The following is a 20,553-nucleotide window of genomic DNA, read 5'->3' as shown; positions in this document are numbered from 1 at the left end:
TAGATCAGTCAATATGGTCACATCAAGTATAAGATTTATATAGGATCAGGGAAATATGAAGAGTAGCATCTGTGGTCATCTATACATAAAAATTTAATTAGAGCTTTGAGGTAATTAGTCAAATACATCAGGTTCTAAATTACTCACACCTATACACAATAGATTCAAATATGTCTCCTCAAATACTTGATTTCCTTAACAATGTGTTTTGATTTGAGAAACTGAAAAATCTGTACTCCACTTGTGTGTAAGTTAGGATTTTCCTTTAGATTCTCCTTTTAAGGTTTCAGCATAAAGTAGGGATGACCCTGAGCTCTTGAAGACCTTTCTGGTGTAACATGAATTCAATGCTACTAATATAGCCTGGCAATGTCTATAAGTTTGTGAGCTTGTGTCAGATATTGTGTGCATGTATCTCCATGTCAATGATGCAAAGTTTAGTCTAGCTAAGTTTGGCACTAAACTGGGGATAAAATACCATTTTTTAATCTCTGCCCCTCAAAAAGACAAGGAGACTAGAGAAATGAGCCCCACCTCAATAAAATCCTGGGTCTGTTAAGTATTGAAGTATATAGGACCTTGATGGATGAGACACCTCAGAAACATAGGCCAGATGTTAAGAAGAATTCTAAAAAGGAAAATCTTTTACAGTTATAAGACAATCTCAGGTTTACTATTATAGACAGTTTCTCTTCAGGAGTTCACTAACACACAGTGCAAAAAATCACAGATGTCTTCAAGCTTTCCTATTTTACTTTGTGGATGATAATTTACCCCATGGTGGAGGTAGTGGGAGGAAACACTTTTCAACTGATGGCCCACTGGAAAGCTTTTTTGGCATCAGCAAACATTTCCCTGACAGTTGCTTAAATGGTGTTGATAATGTTTAGGACAGGGTGTTAGAGTTGGCTTGGTGAGAAATGGAGAACTATACCGAGCCAGTCCAAATGGAAATTCACACAATGCTCCACACATTGTCCCACCTTAGTAAAAAAACCCAAAGGATACATAAGCAGTATTATCTCCCAAGAAGTTCCTCTTGAGGTTCGGAACCTTTGAATAGAAGCATGAGCTGAGCATGCAAGGTAAGGGTCTATTTGGGACCACTACTGTTCTTAAGAGACAGTAAAGTATAGTGAAAAGAGTATTGGACTGAGAGACAGGAGTCCTCTACTTAAATCCCAGATAATACTTACACAGCAACATATCTCTAGCAAATCTGTAAAACTCTAATCTTATCTATAAAATGATAAATATTAACATAAAATGATTAAATATAAAATGATAAAATATTATTATAAAGTAATAATTTTTGTTATAACTACAAGTAATTGCATGTGCTACTGATAGAACATAAAGGATTCAGAAAGGACTGTACTTAGTAAGGGCTGGTAAAAACTATATTTGTCTGGAATTCTGTGAAGCTGAACAAAATAACTTTAAACTGAAAAGGAGGTGAAAGAAGAAACAGAACCAGTGATTCATGAAAGAAAAGAGCTAAGAAAACAAACATCAGAACCCATGGCCTCCCTCAGATATCTACAAAAAATACAAAAGGAAGGGTCAAAAAGAGGAAAACTTGGAGATTCTGGTGTGATCACTGAGACTTGATGGGATGGAACACATGATGGGAATTCAACACATAGAGGAAATAATGTATTCAAAAGGAATGGATCAAAATGGAGTGAAGTGACATTGAACATAAAGACTGTATGTCTCTGTGAAGGAATTCAGAAACCATCCCATCCATACAGGGTGTACTACGTGGGCCCGGGCATAACAACAACAACAAAATAGTATATTTATCTTAAAATTTAAATTTAATTTAATTTAATTTAAATTGTTAATTTAAAACATAAGCTTAGTTAAATTTTAGTTTCTTTATCTGATAAATAAAAATAATGTCCTTTATGGATAAGTATTCAATAAATATTCTCCTTTAAAAATAAATAATCAAATTCCTTGAATACATACTCTAATGAAATGTACTTTACATACCAGGAACCAAGGAGAGAATTGATATTTGTGTGAGAATTAATGGAAGAAGGAACAGAAACAATATCCTTGTAGAGACAGATTACAGACCATTTCACTGGAGATCTCAAACTGGTGGGTATGCATCTATGAAATCCCCCAGTGCTACTCCAACCAGATTAAAATGTAATTGGTTGATGTTTAACAAAAATAGACAAAAATACAATAAAACATGGATAATGCCAAATTATGTCTGTTTGTATTTGCATTTTATATCACTAACCTTAACACAGAGATCTTAAATCTTTTTGGTATCAAACCTTTGGTATCTAACCATTAGGCATCTGATGATACCTGTGGAGACTTACTCAGAACAATATTTTTAAATTCAAAAATAAATACGATTACAATGAAAGCTACTTCTATTAAAACACAATTATATGAAAATATTTTTAAAGAAGTTCATGAGCCATAAAGAACACGTCCTAAAATGAAGGAGGAAATAAATGAGGGATTTAAAAAATATCCCACAAAATGTAAGCATGATATTGTGGAGTTCTATTATCTAGGAATCCTCTGAATCTCTCTCCCTGGCAAAAGCAAAGCAATTAGAACAAGTATACTCTGGCTTTCTCTCCAAAAGCTAAAGTTCCAGGGTATCCTAAAGGATTTGTAAAATCTCTTTTCCTAGAATCCACCTGTTAAGTGCCTTGGTGTAAAGTGCCAATTCCATTTAGCCACATTGAATGAATTAACTTTTACCAAAGGGATAGTTAATTCAAGGTAAGAACAAAGTGCAGGCCTTCCCTTCACTCCCTTACTACCCAATGGTGTAAAATAGAAATTGATCATTACAGGCTGCATATTGACTTAGAAAACCACAAATGAACATTATATCTGCTTTATTGTTTTTCCATTATTTTCTTGAGCATTTCTGAATTATATTTCAATATGATTTGGATTATACCTGGGATTAGGCAGTTTATTCTTCTTACCACCTTGGTCCCTGAAAGGAATAGGTGCAAAATTTAGCCCAGTTCCTACGTAGCTTTGGTCCCAAGTCTAGATAACTGACAGTTGGATCTTCATCTGAGTTCCTGCTGGCGTCTCTACACTGGGTGGACTGCAAAGCTTGACCAGGACTCCCATTCCTGTGGCTTTGCAAAGCCTGACCTTTAAAAACTCAAAAGGCAGGAGACTCTACTTATTTTACTTAAAGATGGCCCATTTCTTGAGGACACATAGTCTCAATGGGAAAAAGTCTCCTCAGAGTATTGTCTTTCTTGGCAGAATCTGTGAGTAAAGAATCCAACAAGGACCAGAGCAGCCAAAAGCCTGAGGTAGCAGAGATAGAATGCCAGGCCTGGAATCAAAAAGACCTGAGCAAAAAATGTCCCCTCAGACACTAGCTGTGTAAATTACTTATCCCTGTTTGCCTCAGTTTTCTCATCTGTAAAATGAGCTGGAGAGGGAAATGACAAACCATTCCCATATCTTTGACAAGGAAAAAAAGCCCAAATGGGGTCATGAAGAGTGGAAGAACTGAAAAACTACTGAACAGCAAGAGGGAGTTTGTAGACGTCCATGATAGCCATCTCCCATGGCCTTCTTCTCTGGTCTTTTACACATTAGTGCAGCTAATTGAAAAACCAACTGAGATGACTCAGTGATTTGGGAAATGCAGCATTGAACTTAAAATCTGAAAGGAAATCCGAACTCAAATCTTGCCTCAGATACTTATTAGCCATGAGATCCTGGACAAGTGACACAACCTCTCTCTTTTTTAATTTCCTTATCTATAAAATGGGGGTAATAATAATGCCTACCTCAAAGGGTTATTGTGATAATTAAAGCAGTAGACATCTGAGCAGTATTTTGTAAAGTAAATGTAAATGTAAAGTCCTATATAATGCTATCTATTGTCATTCATTCATTTCAGTTGTTCTTGACTCTTCATGACCTCATTTGGGATTTTTCCAGATAGTGGAGTGATTTGCCATTTCCTTCTTTAGCCCATTTTACAGATGAGGAGACTAAGTGACTTGCCCAGGGTCCCACAGCTGTTAAGTGTCTAAGGCAAGGTTTGAACTGAGGATAAAGAGTCTTCCTGACTCCAGCCTTGCACTACTGTACTATTTAGCTATCCATTATTGTTATTAACCAGGCCTTTCTACACCATTCCCTCCTTCTTTTCTTCCTCTTTCTCCTTGGTATTTAGTAAAAAATTCTGTGTACAAGAATACAATTAGCTGCACGTCAGAGGGTATTATAGAGTAAGATCTCTGCAATGGGTACTATCCTAACTTGCCATGATTTTAGTTCAGTTTACAAAATAGAAGCTGGCCCATGACAGGTTGGTAGATTTTGATTTGACACTGCAGAACTTCCCTTCCTACCAAACACTTTCTCTTCTCTTAGTTTCACAGATATGCCGCTGCTCCTCAGTCTTCTTAGATAACTTTTGGCTTCTTCTCTTACTTTTTTTTAACAAAATATTTGACAAAAGTCAAAGAGGGAGGAAATAAAGCATTCCAGGCATAAGGGGATCCCTGGGAAAAGCAAAAGGAGACGGAATATCTAAGTGGAAGCAATGTGAAATATTTAGAAAGATGGAATGGAGCTGGATTATAAAAAGCTTTGAATGCCAAACATAAAAATTTCTGTTTTTATCCTAAAGGCAAGAGGGATCACCTAGAGCTTCCTGATAAGAATCTTGATGTGGTCAGACTTATGTTTTAGGCATATTAGTTTGGCAACTCTAGAGGAAATGAATTGAAGAGGAAAAAAATAAAAGCCTAAATATAGAAAGATCAATTATTAAGAAATTATATTAGAACACAAAGGGTAAGTGCTGAAAATTACCCATGTGAATATTTTGAAAATAAAAAGCTTTAATAAAAAAAAAAAAGAAAAGAAAAAAGTGGGAAAGTGTTAGCCATTAACAAAAAGTCAATTTCTTAAGCCAAACTAAAAAAAAAAAAAAGTTGTGACATATTCCATGCATGAAATAATGTATGCCTGACCTGGAAGGGGAGCCAGCTGTGTGTGTGAGTGGAGAAAACAGGATGGATGTAAGTGAAGTAGTGCTGGTACAACTGACTAGATTTTGCTACAGATTAGAATCTCTAGATTTAAAGGGAAGCCTACAATTAGAGGTAAAGAAAAGATATCTACTATCACCAACATTATCTAATATATTGCTAAAATTGTAAAAAATTAATAATAGTTTCTTCTTTAGCTTTATATATTGCCTCAATTTTTTTTCCCTGAGGCAATTGAAAATTGGGGTTAAGTGACTTGCCCAGAATCACACAGCCAGGAAATGTTAAGTATCTGAGGTCACATTTGAACTCAGGTCCTCCTGACTTCAGGGCTAGCCACTCTCAATTTATTAGAAAAAGAAATTTCTTTTTAAAAAAATTGAGATGAATTTGATTAAAGTGAGAGAAAAATTACAAAAAAGGGTGATGATCAAAGGGACAAGCTCCAAGAATATGAGTAAAGGATGGTTGAGAGGCCTTAGCAAGAATAGTCAGGGGTGGGATAGGTGTTGAAGCGATTTGAACTTTTAAATTGAAAGGAAAAAACAGCTCACATCAGATTCTTTTATTTTTCTATATAAGGCTTTTGGTGATCAGGAATATGTGGGAGTAGAAGAGGGAAACTATGGGGGGAAAATGTTATCCAACAAAAACTGTGGAGATTGAGATAGAGAAAACATCCAGGGAAATAAAAGACTCGAAGCAGTGAGTACCCAGCTGGGGTTAAATAATGTAAATCTGTGGTGAATTCAGGAAGCATAGTTGGTTATATGACTTCCTCCAGCAGTTTCCATCAACCCACACTTTGGGATTTGGGGTTGGGCAGCAATGAGCAATGATGGGAAAAGAGACAGGAGAGGCAAGAGTATAGGACAGTGTGAAGTGAATTTGCTTATTTAGACTGCCGGCTGAAGAGAGGAAGATTAGGTTTGAAGTGGGGTGGGGAGATTGCTAATAATTAGATTTCCTCTTCCTTTTTATCAACCACATTGGTCACATGCAATATATCCATTGTCTCATTGAATGGCTATTATAACTTTAACAATACAGGTCACAGCCCATAGATGCCTTATCATTTTGGGCAGTGTTTGTGTACAGTCCTCTTCCAAGGATCTTCCATGGAAGGGTCTAACTACCCATGCCCTGGAAATTTTTCCCTGCATCTTTTAATAATGTATGCTTACCTTACTATCCTTCTGTTGTCCATCGGTTACACCTTGATCTCCTGAATGACCAGCATATCTTCATGTTTTATTCTGAGAGTAGCCACGTGCCTGCGCATATCCTACCCTTTGCTTCAAAGAGCTGTTCAAAGGTATTCACAAAGTGAATTTCTTTACAGCAAATCCCATTTCCCCAAAGTCTTACATTATAAAATGAGATATGCATTCCCATGTAAAATGATTTAACAACAGACTAGAAACTCGTGTTTATGAGTGCCTTGTACCTGATAAAGAATTTTCTCCATGACATTTTATAGTTGCGGAAACTGAATGAAAGAACATTTATTAAAAATTTATTGTGCTAAGTAAGCACTGTGCTAAGTATTGAAGATACAAATAGAAAACTGAGTTAGTCTGCCCTTAAGAAGCTCACATTCTAATTGGGAGAGAGAATACGTACAGAAGGTTTCAGATGCAGAGCAAAAGAGCCTAGTGATCCTAAGGATGCAGCTGAGGAATTAAGGTCAAGGTCCAGGGTTTTTTTTTTTAACTATGCTTTGGCAGGTCATATATTAATTACTGGAGATCTAAAGATCTAGTGGAAAGACACATGGTCAGGTCCGTTGGGCACTGGGTTTTAGTGGTGGGGAAGATGCAAAACATAGAAGAATTAAAGTTGGTAAATTCCTTCAACTAGATTTCCAGGTGGCCGCGTCTTCTTGGTAAGGAGGAATGAATATGGTCCAGGACTTCCTACAATACCTGCTCCTGTTGGGCTCTTCTCCCCAATGTTGTCTGAGGAGATGAGCAGACACAATTTAGATGTGTCCATTAGAAGTCCTAGTGCCCAGGATGCATTTCATCTCTTCTCTGCTCATTGACTAATAATTTCACTTTTTCTTTACTACATGAGCAGTATGTTTTAGTACATAAGTAGTAAGTATGTTCCTGACTTGGGGACCTCCCTTATTCTGTCCATTCTCCCTAGCCTCAAACTACCTTCACTCTTCGTCAGCTCAGAGATTTGTTCCTCTTCTTTCTCTTTTCTCAAGGAATTTACAATGTCTAAGACAGTGAGACTGTTATTTCACAGGTTGCTTTTAAATGGTGCTGTGTAATGCACAGTGTACTGCAAATTAAAAAATCCACAATGTGTTGAGTGAGTTATTCATCTACTGTAACTCTGTAAAATTCAAATTTTGGATATCAAGTATACTGAGGAACTTGAGCTGTATGCAGTAAATGCCTCACCGGATATCTTATTCATATCCTGATTACTATCATATGGGGGAAAATTACTCAACCAGTAATATCTTAATTAGAGTGATTTTTTAAATATCCTACTCCGTGATCTCTGTATTTTCAGGATTGCCAATGGATCAAGTCTAATAATTACGTATACTTAACCTGGTCTCTATTTCTAAGCCCCTTTCTTAAGTCCAGATCTGTATCTCTTTATCTTCCTGTAGGAAATCTCCACTTGTATATCCCACAAGTATCATAAATCAAACATGTCCTCAAGGTGACTTATGATCTTTCCTCCTAAATGTGCTCCTGCTTCTGATTTCACTATTTCTGACTATATTCTATCAACTTCCCATGTTTAAAATTTGGGGGTTTTCTCCTGTCCAATTAGTTACGGAGGCCTGTTAATCCCACCTATGTAACATGCTTTATATCTGTATCTCTCTTTTTCCACTCTGGCTCCCCTAATAAAAGCCTAGTTCAAGCTATTCCTATTATTTTAATAATAGGGAGTTTTATAGTGTCAGTGCATTGGATTTGAAATCCAAGGGCCTGGGGTCAAATCTTATCTCTGTTTCCCACTTCCAAAGAAGTAAATAAGTCACTTTGTGCCACTAAAACTCAATTTCCTTATTGCTAAAATGAGGAGAAGCTACATGATTTCCAAGGTCCCTTGCAACTTCAACTTCCATTGAGACTATGAAAATGGTCATCTCTTTCTGGAACATTATTTTTGTAAATGTGAATGTTCATAAGCTGCTACCTGATTAGAAAGGAGTCTTTTAAGATATAATTGATGTTCAGCTGCAAAAACAAAAACAAAAACAAAAACACCCTATTAAAAAAGGTCACATTTCTTACAATAGCAAACAGATCTCTTGAAATGGGAAAGTCAAATATAGTATATAGCATCCGTCACAGGAAATGAATGAAAAAAAAAAAAAAATTGAAACTGCTCAGGTGGAGAAATACCATGATGGAAATTAACTAAAGGTTGTTCTATTTGGAGTCCTAAATAAGATTTTTAAAAGCCACAAATGGAAAGGAAAGAACATTTTATTTGTGTTCTTTCTTTAAACTTTACTTCCATGACACTGGGTTTTTCCAGCTTTTAGGCTTGCCTAAGGCAAACTAGCTTTTTTTTTGTTTGCACAGTTGGATTTTTTAAAGTTACAAATGTTTAAATTAAAAAAAAAAATCACTAAATTTAAGTTATAATCTGTTGTGATATGCTACATTTTCATGTTTATTATTCTATGTTCAATTTAAAATTTTCTATTTGTTTATAATAAATTTCCAAATTATGGAGAATTTATGAGCAGAAATCCCTGAAGATTAAATCCTTCCTCCCTATAATATTCTTTTCCTCACTTTCCCTGAATAAAATGGTGTTGAAGCTTAATGTGAACCAATGTCAAGGATTGTTTAAGATCAAGAGGTGAAGGACAGCAGGCGAATAACTAAATGGCTGCTGCAGTTTTTCATTAATTGTTGTCTCTGTGTTCTATCTTTCTCTCTCCCATCTTCAACCCCCAACCCTGGCATGTCAGAAGGAGCAGTGGGAGAAGGGAAACCATCTGCAGAGCAATTGGGTGCTAGAGATGCCTGCCCCATGGAAAATGCTACATATGCCGATGGTATGGTTCTGAACTCTTTGGAGTTTCATAAAATAGAAATCTGGCCTATTTTCCCAATGTAGGCTTTAGGAATCAGGAAACTGCTATCTGTTCAATGAACCAACATGTTCTGCAATAACAAGTCAAATTTCAGAAGCCATTTACTTCTAGAGTACTCATCAAAATGCAGCTTTCTAAAGTAGCTGCTAGTAAAAAGCTAGTTCATCCGTGCCTCTCAATACTGAGTTTGCAGGAGCAATTTTCAAGGCCGAATAGAATGGAAACTATCTGATTAACTTTGTGTAAATATCCTTTTTCTTTCTATGTAATATGGACCCTAGGGCAAATGCCTCGTTTCCCCATCCTAGTTATGGTATTGAATTCTCGTATAGAACTTACTTATAATCAATGTAGTCCATTTAGATTAATAATAATAACAGTAGTGACAATAATAATGACAGCCAACATTTATATCATAACTATTGTGTGCTAGGAATTGTCTAAGTCCTTTATAAATGTTATTTTATTTGTCCTCACAATAAATCTGGGAGGGAGATGCTAATCCTAGGAGATAAGTGCACTGTATATAAACACATGAAAGAATAGTAGGAGACCTTTTGAGAAGCACTTAAAATTTTTAAAAAGACTTTTTCATATTTACAAACAAGGCATATCAATGTAGATATGGAAATTTGTTATATAACATTCTGACACAATTCTCAGTTTCAGATACTAAATTCTTTACTAGGGTATTCCTGAAAGTCCTTCAATGAAGGGCCATGCTTTGTTTTTGAAATATCCCCCTTTGAGCATCCATGGTCTAATTCTAGCTAACTCAATTCTAGTTTTTAATGGAACCTGGAAGAAAGATCCCATTTCCTAGAAGAAAAGCCAGAAAAGGAGCACAGGAGATGAGGTTGTGTTTACCTGTTTATAATTCCCATTACTCAGTTACTATTTGCTAAGATGAAGAGGACCAGACATAGTTCATAATGAATCAATCATGAGAAGACTACAAGCAAAAAGGAGATGACCTTCCTAAATGGTAGCTCAAATAGATTTTCCACTGGAAGCAAAGGTCATTACTGAGTCCCATCAGAAAGACCTGCCATTCCATTGATTCTATTCTCAGTGTTTTACCTCAGATTGGGATTATAATGATTAGGGCCTGGGTCCTCTTGGTATATTTCATAAAGATACTTAACATTAGAACATTCTTGCATAGAGCTGAAACAGAGATACTCTAGGACATTTAATTTTTTTTTGGACTGAGCCCTAGGGAGAAAAAAGCAACCAATGTCTTGGAGTAGAGGGGAAGTATAATAACCTTCCTCCTTTTAAATCTGTTCCCTACTCTGATCTTGCATGACTGATTTCAAGAGCTGCTGCTGCTGTTTTCCCCTAATAGAACATTTATTTTAGAAGGGATCAATTTTTTTTTTCTTTAAGAGATTACAAGTTGTTGGTTCCTAATATAGGCTTTGATGTTTGGAAAATATCAATCTAATTAAACTGGTTGACACTTGGAGACTTCCCAAGTGTTTAAGGCTTTTTAACAATGGTTCTGATTATATATTCTCTTTTTATGCAAATGCTCCTGCAAAATCATATACTCAATAGAGTAAAAACACATGTTTTATGGGGACCATGTGATCTGGATTAGCTATTTATTTTATTTTCTATTCTAGTGTGCAACTACTGTAGCCATCCCATTGGCATTCTCAAAGTACCTGTTCTGAATTATGAACACCAAAACAGGGAAAAACTAACGGGCCCAATGACACTGCATTGTACTGACTCCCTAGAAGCTGCAGGCTTCTTAGCACATCAGTGCCATATTTTTTTTTATCCTTTCTTCTTTGCTTTTATGTCATTCATTTGGGCTTCTAAATGTCCCCATGGTTGAAAAAAACTGTAGCCACACTGCTAACAACAGGAAGTTAGAGTTGTCACTAAATTTTAAATACCATTTGTTGATTGGGGAACCCTGAATCATCTGGCTGGACTGATCCCTAATCCTCATCCTGAAAGCATATCTCCTGAAAATTTCAAGGCTGAACTGACGCACCGGATAGAGAATTCTACTGGAAAGGGGAGGGAGCCAATTTCACTCCTCCCAGAATCATTGAAGAAAAAGTCTCCTTCCAAGAAAAGAAGGGGACTCCACATTAAGGCAAAATCTGCCAACTTTATCATTTCATTTAAGTCTCATCTCAATTGTTTTGAATGTATCTGCCATATTCTTTAAAATCTAAATGTTGTTTCTGTTTGTTACCCACTACTGCATTGTAATGACAGCTGCAACGAGAAATAATTTGAGATTATCAAGCAAGCATAAAACTTGTATGTAAAGCATAAAATCTTCGGACACCTGCTTGCCTTCTGCCAAGGACTCCTTTGTACATACAGTCCTATATCCTTGAAAAAGATTCAATCAATAGACCATTCCCGTGTCTCCCCAAGACTCAGCTCCACATGAAATGGCAGTCCACAGATCACATTACACAGGACCCTGTGTTCTCAGATTTAGAATTTATTTCATTATTTTACTTGTGAAAAGCATGAACCTAAATTGAAAAGGTCATTATTTTATAGGTGTATGTTATAGAAAATCTGCTGGTCTCCAAAATGAACTACTATTACTAGCATTGATGGGACTCTAAGAAGACACGGCATCACCAATAGATATAAGAAATGGAAAATGAAATAGTTCTTAGCTTCACACCATTTGCTCCTATTTTGGGAATAGTCTGGTACAAAAATCTAACTTTATTATCTTTGTTTTCCTTTCAGTTGAAATGAGTAGTCAGGATGAAAGTGACCCAACAGAGAGTCAACAAGACGATGATCTCTAATAGGTAAAATTCTATTTCTTCTTTTTAATTTAATAGATGTTTTAGAAATATCTACAAGAATTACTGTTGAATGACTCAAGTCTTTGTTCACCTCTTTGTTAATTTACCCCATACTTATTGGAATTCTTTTTTAACTTCTCTAGAGTAGTACTCATATGGAGGGCCAAGAATTTCATTAATTTTCTATTCTTTACAATCGAATCATAAGTTAAACCATGTGTGTGTTGCTAATCATGCTATATTCAGCTCTTTGAGATAATTAAGTGCTTTACAATGTAATTTTAGAGTACCTCACTTTTTTATAGTCTTGACACTAAAATCTTTTTTTCCCACTTGCTCATCTACTATGGCATGTGTGAAGAGTAATGAGATAATGTCTCTCAAGGATTTTGCCTTTCTTAGAAGCAAAGATTTCTTGAGATACAGGCAATAATATTTAAAAATAACATTAGCTTTCATTTGTAGCATGCTTTATGATTTATAAAGGTCTTGTCCCAACCAATATTTTGTAATAGTTTAAGCAAGCATCATTGTTCCCATTTTTACAGATGAAGAAACAAAAGATCAAGGCATGTAAGAATGACAACTTACATTATTATTATATCTACCAATGGCATCAGTTATGTGCTGAGTGATTTTTTAAAAAGAAAACTGAAACCATATTTAATCAATGATCAATAAATATCATTAAGCTCTTCCTGAATGACAAACATTATGCTAAACACTATATTATTGGGAAATAATTGACTTAAATTCTGGTACCAGTTCTAAAATTAGCTTTAAACCTTAAGTAGTTTGTAGTTACCTAATTCTGATGAGTTAGAGTTAACTCATTTAGGTATGCTTCATTTAGATGGGTCATTTCCTCTCTCTGAGGCTGTTTTCTCATCTGTAAAATAAGGGCCCTACCTCAGATGATTTTGAAGGTCTCTTCTTGCTCAAACATTCTAAACTTTTAAGGAAAAACTAAGATAGAAGCAAAAGGAAAACTTTCGTGAGATTTGCTTTTTGGAGACTTCCTTATTTCCTAGCCTGATGAGTAATAGCCTTAAAAACAAAGGAAGATCATAATTTGCACAGAAATGGAAGAATAACTAGATTTCCAGTTGTAAATGGTCCAATTTCTAGACTAAAATGCTTAGCAATGAAAAAATCCATAGTGCACCTGAATTGTAAATCACCTCACTGCTTTTTCTAATAAAGGCAGCACAAAAATATGGTCACTACATTCTCCTGCCCATGATGTATCCCACCTGCTACAGAGGATTTGCAAATTCTATCAGGAAAATATCCAAGAAACCACAGTCTTAAAGGGAGTTTTATAACATTCAAGGCTAAATATTAAAGCATTCCTGAAGTTATAGACTAAGAGTGTTTTATTTTTTTTTTTAAAGATAAAAACCCTCTTCCCTCTGCAAAGTTCAATATGTGATTTCTCCTTTTGCTTAGTTGGTATTAAGAGGGTCTTTCCATGTAACAGGAGGAAAAAAAAGACAAAAATAGGCATGGAGAGAAAATTCTCTTTAAAAGAAGTAAAAAAGGACTAAAATCTGAAGTATTAAAATGCTTGTTTCTCAGCTTTTCTTCCTTTTGTTTTGGCCCTTAATTACTCTAATCTACGGCTATTCTGTCAGGAATATGGCAAAATTCCTTTCTGTAACATAACATCTTCCCTCCTTCTCCACCATAGAGGCAGTTATACATATCTTCAGGGTCACTATTTTGAATCCATGGCATATAGTGCACCAATACACTCCCTAACAAACACATAAAGGATTCAAGGCGGTATGTTTCCACTTCATCACCAACGTGGGTCTCAGTCTTGGTCTGGATCTGGGAGATTAAGCCACGTACATAACTATAGTCCAGGAAGTCCAGTCTATTTAGGCTATGGAGGTCTATAATACAGGGTAGCTTGAGGCAATCAAGTTTTACATTCAGGTAGAGAGAGGAAGAAGCTGGTACAAGACTCAAGGTACCAATTTCAATCAATACTTTGCTTACAAGAACATACTAGTTATATATTTACACATACAATTGTTGGATTTACAGGGCCATACACTCCCACAAACTCTGTGGCAGTGCATGGCCCTGTAAATTCAACAATTGTAGCTGGTTATCATAGCTAATGAACTGCATTACCTTTCTCCCCTGAGAGCCTAACCAGCCTGGGTTGCAACACAGTGATTTTTTTTTTTTTAATTATCATTATTTCAGGCATTTTCTTTTGTAGTGCAAAACTCAAAATGGCCTTAATCACAAGAAGTACATCTCAAGGTAGACAAGTTTAGGGTTGAAATGAACCTATATAATAGTGCTTAAAACGTATTAGGCAAGAAATAAATAAATGTTAGTTACAATATATTTCAAGTAGGATGACTGAAGCCCAGATCTTTCTGATGTTTAAGGAGAGGTCAACTTCCTGCACTGTCATTATAAGTGTTTGAGGGTTGGAAATGACATCAAAGGCCATACAAAAAATGAGATTTTTCCCTATCTTTGATTCAAAGACATTAGATACCCGTGTGTGGTTTTTATATACTTTGGAAATCACCTCTCCCATCAAGCTGCCTTTTTTCCCTGTCTGTACAATTAGTCTTTCAGAACAAGACGGTGCCTTTACCCACCACTCAGACCTCACTCTAAAAGAGTACATAATCTAATTCATAATATAAGACCTTGAACTTGACAAATATAATGCACAAATTGTTGTTTACTTTCCTCTGGAGAAGGATTTGCAATATAACAGATAATCTCTTGGTTCCTTTGTAGACCAATATTGTCTCACCCAACTTTAGAAATGCTGCCATTATCCATATGTAGTTCCTGGAATCTTGAGTGTGTTCATGAAATGGGGGTGGGGGAGTCCTAGAGCTGACTCATGAGTGCAAATGTGCAGATAGGAATTCAGAGAAACATTTAAATGATGAGCTCAGCTAATTATCACATTAAGAAAAGCTAACCTTCAACATGGCATTTATTTATTGGAAGTTAATTTAAATGCTCCTCAGAGAAACCTCATTTTGAACAATGGTCTTTGAAATATCTGTGCCAGTCAATTAAGATGGACTCTGTAGATATTTAGGGAGAAATGACAATGAGAGAACCATTCTAAGATGCCCCATTGGGATCCTTTTCTTCATTTTAACAGGCTATTTGATCTCCCTTTATCTTCTGCAGATGAACGATAAGGCAAACGAATGAAAGGACGTGACGGCCCTTGGCAATGTATGGCATCTGATGGCATCGGTGAAGTGGAGGCTGAGAGACACCAAATGGTGTCAATAAAAGCTAGGGGTGGGTGGGGGGAGGGAATTTGGGTCCAAAGAGAAGGGGATTCTTTGCTTTGATTCTTCCACTTGCATTTTGTTCTGTTTACCTTCTTAAAGGGATGAGGGATTTAGAGAAAGATTTTTGATATGGTGGCAGATGCCCCATATTCAAATCATCTTTTTTTTTTTAAGGCACTGACCCTGTATTAATGTCTTTCCTTTGTAACTTTGCCCCAGGGTCATAATAGGACAGTTAAAACACACATACATATACCTGTGTATGTATGTCTGTATATATTCTGTTCTCCAGACTTGCTTCCTTAATAACTTATAAAACAGGTTGTTCAGTGACTTCTTTGAAGAAAAAGAAGGGAACAAGGTTATTTTCTATGTCACAACCTAAAATTTCAGAGGATACTGCTAGACAGCAGCATAATCCACAGATGGTATCAGGTAGAAGATGAGTTAGGAAGTGGTCAAAGCCTATTTACTGATCCCTTAAAGAAGGTCTGGACATGTAAATAGAAAATGAGGTTTTATGCGGGACCTCACAGCACCACAGATTAGTTTCATGGCATTCATTAAGAAATGATGGAAGAAGTGTTTAGACTAGCACAGAGTAAGATAAGCTTAACTAGTAAAATCATTTGTGCCCCTTTCGCAGCCTATGTCACCATTGTCCTTAGATAGAACTGAAATTTTCATCTCATCAGCAACATAAACTTACAATGGAGCTTTTTTATTCCATCATGTTCTTATCTTATGCTTCCTCTTTCAGCCTGTGGACTAGGACAAGACCTGGTACCACCAATTGTAGAAATTTTTCCCCCTTTATTCAACTAAAACAGAGCTTATTTAAGTGAGCTCTTATCTAGATGTTACTAGTAGTTTAACCCCTTGATTAAATAAAAATACATGCCAATTAGAACTCATCCTATATTGACTAGTGGTTTGTGGATATTAATCAACTGCGCTTGAAGTCCCTCCTGTTATGTTTCCCAATATAGATGGCTGTGTAATTATGCGTATTATATTTGAATAAGACACTTTCCCCTAATCACTGGGTACAGGGGTCTTTAGATCAAATGTCATTGGGTAGTAAAAACGAAAAATGGAGGAGCAAGGATCTCCTTTTCAGCTGTGCAGTAAATTAAATTTGTATGCCTTTCACAAAAAGAGGATATGCTTTTCACAAAAGAACACACAGCACGTTTCCAAGGTTTGAAGGTCTGAAAAACACATTCCCCTCCCTGTTAGAAGCAATTAGAGCTCCTGTTTGCAGTCTCTGCTTCCTGGTTTGTTTTGACATTACATTACTTGACTAGGCCAGGTCTGAAAATAATTTGTTGCTGGGTTCCTCCCAGCTACCACTGAACATAGCACTAAAAAAAGGGAAGGCAGCCCTAATAGTTCATGAGGGTGGTTCTCTGTAGAATGAGGACTAGCGTTTGCTTAAGAGGCAGTGGGGCCCAGAAATGAGAGGGTATGAGGAGCTTAGGTATGTGTATGCCAGTCTTATTTTGATTACAATCCTTCAGAAGGCAATATTGACACCTTTAGCTAACCCTCTCAACAACATGCTATACTCCACAGAGAGCTAATCTTGTTTCCCTCATGTAAGCTATTTGTGATCAGGCCTTTTTATAAGTGCTTTGGAATTTATATTTCATTTCTCTTTTGCCTTAAACAAGCAGATTGTGGATGTCCAAATATAGTCAGTCAGGTTAAGTACTTTATTAATCAGCATTTATTGGATGTTTGCTTTAAATTCCACTAACGTTGGAATTAGCTCCCTTTTGTCCCTCTGTATGCACAGTGGTATATGTGTGCTTGTGTATCTGTGGATGTGTATATATACACACACGTATACACACCTATTCTTCCTGGGTATTGTTTTCTTTCAATCCTTCCTGAATTTGTCTACCCCTCTTAGTCGCTACCTTTTAAAAACTAACCGTCGGGGCAGCTGGGTGGTGGAGTACATAGAGCATCTGCCCTAGGATCAGGAGGAACTGAGTTCAAATGCTCTCAGACACTTGACACCTACTAGATGGATGATCCTGGGCAAGCCACTTAACCCTAATTGCCTCACCAAAAAAATTTAAAAAAAAAACATTCTGTATTTCTGCATAACACTCAGAGCAATTTCATGATCACGAAGCAGCCCATCATCGCAACTGTTCCCTTGAGATTGACATCATGGAGACTAGCTTGGCCATTCTCTCATATGGTGTCAGTGAATGATCTGGGAATGGATGATATTCTTTTTCAAGTCCCATTAAGCACTATTTTCTTAGAAGCAAGGAGGAAGTGATTTTAAAATACTCCTAGAAATGCTACCACATGAATTCTGATATTTTCTCTATTTTATGCCATCTTCATAACTTAATTGAAAAAGTCACTGTCATCTTGTGAAATGCTTGACAAGTGCAATCTGCTGCAAGCAGATTATCCTGTGGTTACCAAATGTTGGTGATATTCTCTTGCAGTAATGAGCTACAACAGAAAACAACATGAGAGAGATGGCACAGAGAACTAGGCTTGAAAGTGGTTGAAGATGAAAGATTCCTAATCTCCCACTTAGAAACTACCAACATGGAAAATAACGGCCTTCCCTAAGACTTCAGGTCCAAGATACGCTTATTATCCTAGAGAGTCGTTTTCTTGATTCTTACTTTTAACTTTGCTTCCCTTGGACAATGGGGTAGTTCTTTAAAATGTGGGGGTTTCTGCCCAAAGAAAGTGTGGGAAAGTAAGCAAAGAATGAAGAGAACTAAGAAAGTAAGAAAATATGCCATTAAATAAAAGCCCTAATATAAAAATTTGTTTGGATTTTTTGGTTTAGGGATTTTCAAGAATTGCTATTTAGCGGGATGATTTTATTGATTACAAAAAGATAATGAAGACACCATACTCTCATTCAGATAATAAAAATAAAAATTATCAAGTAATTGCTGAAATATATTAACAGACACAATAAATTGTCATTTCACTAGAGTTGCTAAAATTAATAGAATAGGCTTTGTAAAAGAATAAATACCAAGTCAATTAGTTTTTCTGCACATGGATTCTGTATGTCGACTTCTACCCAGACTTCAATCATACTGTAGCATGGGAGGGGTGGGAGGGAGGGAAGGGAAAGGGAAAGAGAATAAAACCCTACATTAGTGATGTTTGCGTACAGAGTATCAAAATATGCTTTTAACATAATAGCCCAATTAAAAAAGGTTCTCAATCTAGGAGAAACAATGCATTATTCCTCTAGCTGGTGGCTGCTCAGATGATGGACAAGTCTTCTTTCAGAGTAGTTCACAAAGGAGACATCTGAAACAACTGTCTGTGATATTGGGTCACATATTATTCACTGCAGCTAATTGTAAATCTTTCTATGAAACACTGAAAAGCCTCTTTGTGAATTAATACTGTTCTGCTTGATGCACTTGATTAAAAAAGACATTTCTCTCTATGTGGTGCATGTCGGCTTTGCTTTGAAAAATTACAAAGTTAGCAGAATATGTTTAATATATTTTCTTGGGGAATAGGGTTTTTATCATATGATTCATTAAGGATTTGCCTTACCCTGACATTTGTGATATAAAGGAAAATCTGAAAAAAATGTAATTTTCTTGATCAAAATATGTTTTTACTTAATGCAAATAAATGTAGTCTGTTGCTTGCAAAACGTCTTCTGATAGCTGGTATAAACTGCTAAATAGAATTAGACGTGCCTCCTTTGTTAATCTAGCATTTAAGTGCTGAACTGCTTCTAAATCTATTAGTTTCCTTCTGTCTGTGCCATACATTGAAAACCTTAAACAACCGATGCCTTCATACTACATTTGTTAATGCAGAATACTAATAAAACTCATTCAAGAGAATGATTGAAAGAGTCCTGTCTTTGTAAGAATGACCAACTATCAATGAGCAAATTCTTAACCCAAAGGGATCCTTTCTGACTCTAGACTGTACACTTGGTTGCCAGCACACACTTCAGATTTTTCATTTACCCATTGATCTTATTCCCTTGTCAATTCAGTATCAGTCTGGGGATTTTTTTCTCCTAAAATGCTCATCTATGTGGAAATGAAGCTGCAGAACAGAAATGGGGGCAAGTAACTACCTGTTCGTAGGAGCCAAGGCTAGTTCTAGCAGCCAATTATGCAAATAGAGGATTCTTAGATTATTAAATGATTATGTAAATGAGTAACAATGAACTTCTCTGGAAAATACTCTTTTTAAAGATGTGGCTCTTTGACTGTCACTCCTAACTTTAAAATGAACAGAAGTCCATTTGATCTCCTAGGATTCTGGCTATCTTTGCCAACCAAAATTTAGAGAGTTAGTTTTTTTTTAAAAAGCCAGATTTTTTAAAAACCCACTTTTCCTATAGCAAATGAGGTATAAAAGGCCTTAGAAGTTGATCTAAGACAGTGATACTGCTTACAGACTAATAGTAGAAAGGACAGTTGCTAAAGTTATGGCTTTTCACTTTTTGTCTCTCTTTGATCCTTTATCTTTCTTTCTCATCTTTTATGCCTGAGGCCTGTCACTGGTGCCCAAAGGCATTAATTAGTCTAATTAGTAATTAGGTAATTGGTAAAAAGTGGTTAAAGACCACTAAAGCTTTTCAAGCTTGGTTTGGATTTTTTGAGAAGGGAAATAGGGGAACAGAAGGATGAAAAAACAAGATATCTGGTACAGTCCCTGATCCTCACTAGTAAGTTGATCTGAGGGAATTGCTCCCTGGCACCTCAATTTTTCTACTTCTAATATGTGATGACAACAGCTACCTTCATAAGGTCATAGGATTCTTGTGAGAATAAAATAAAGTTATAAATTTGAATATGCTTTGGGAAAAGCACTAAACACAAGATATTTGTTTAATGCTGCCAGCTACAAGTTCTTTACGCTAACTCCATTCCCTTCCCTCAAGAGTATGTTTGATTTTTCTACTAACTAGTGGACTTAAAATCCCATTACTAAGCTTGGTTCCAACTCTTCCTAAAAACAAAGAGGCCATATTAAGAAAATGTCCTTTCACCAGAATTTAGAGAAGTCTGAGTTTTAATCTTTTTATATGACTATAGAAAGACATTAGGGAGGACATTTTTTTTTTCAGTGTAGATACCTCCTGAAGTGGAAACTTAGTCCAATTTAGTAGACTGCAACTCACTAAAATTTGGTGGATAAGTCCTAGAGAGGTGCCCGAAGCCTTTGGAGGTTAAATAAGTTGGCCACGCTTAAAAATCTACTATCAGAGCTGGGATCTGAATCCAGGGGTTTAATTTTGACTTTCTATCTATTGCTGAAGACTGCCTATTTTGTTTGCTCCGTTCTAAGTCCACACAGGATCATCCCAAGTCATTGTGATCTATATTTGGCCACCC

General features: G+C 36.1%; 1 protein-coding gene across 3 annotated transcripts in view; it reads left to right on the top strand.

The window, feature by feature from the left end:
• Positions 1–17,182, top strand: part of MACROD2 (mono-ADP ribosylhydrolase 2) — a 2,172,380-nt gene extending 2,155,198 nt beyond the window's left edge. For 2 of the 3 annotated variants that reach the window (XM_074287830.1, XM_074287829.1), the window contains 3 exons: positions 8,974–9,060; positions 11,833–11,897; positions 15,075–17,182. In XM_074287830.1, coding sequence (XP_074143931.1) covers positions 8,974–9,060; positions 11,833–11,894 — 149 coding nt within the window. In that variant the 3' untranslated portion in view covers positions 11,895–11,897; positions 15,075–17,182. The remainder of the gene's footprint in view (positions 1–8,973; positions 9,061–11,832; positions 11,898–15,074) is intronic. The other variant, XM_074287831.1, reaches the window with a different exon arrangement.
• The last annotated feature ends 3,371 nt before the right edge of the window (positions 17,183–20,553 follow it).

The sequence above is a fragment of the Sminthopsis crassicaudata genome, chromosome 2 (assembly GCF_048593235.1).
Source record: "Sminthopsis crassicaudata isolate SCR6 chromosome 2, ASM4859323v1, whole genome shotgun sequence".
In the NCBI taxonomy this organism is placed as follows: Eukaryota; Metazoa; Chordata; class Mammalia; order Dasyuromorphia; family Dasyuridae; genus Sminthopsis; species Sminthopsis crassicaudata.
This window is presented reverse-complemented; position numbering and strand designations above follow the sequence as displayed.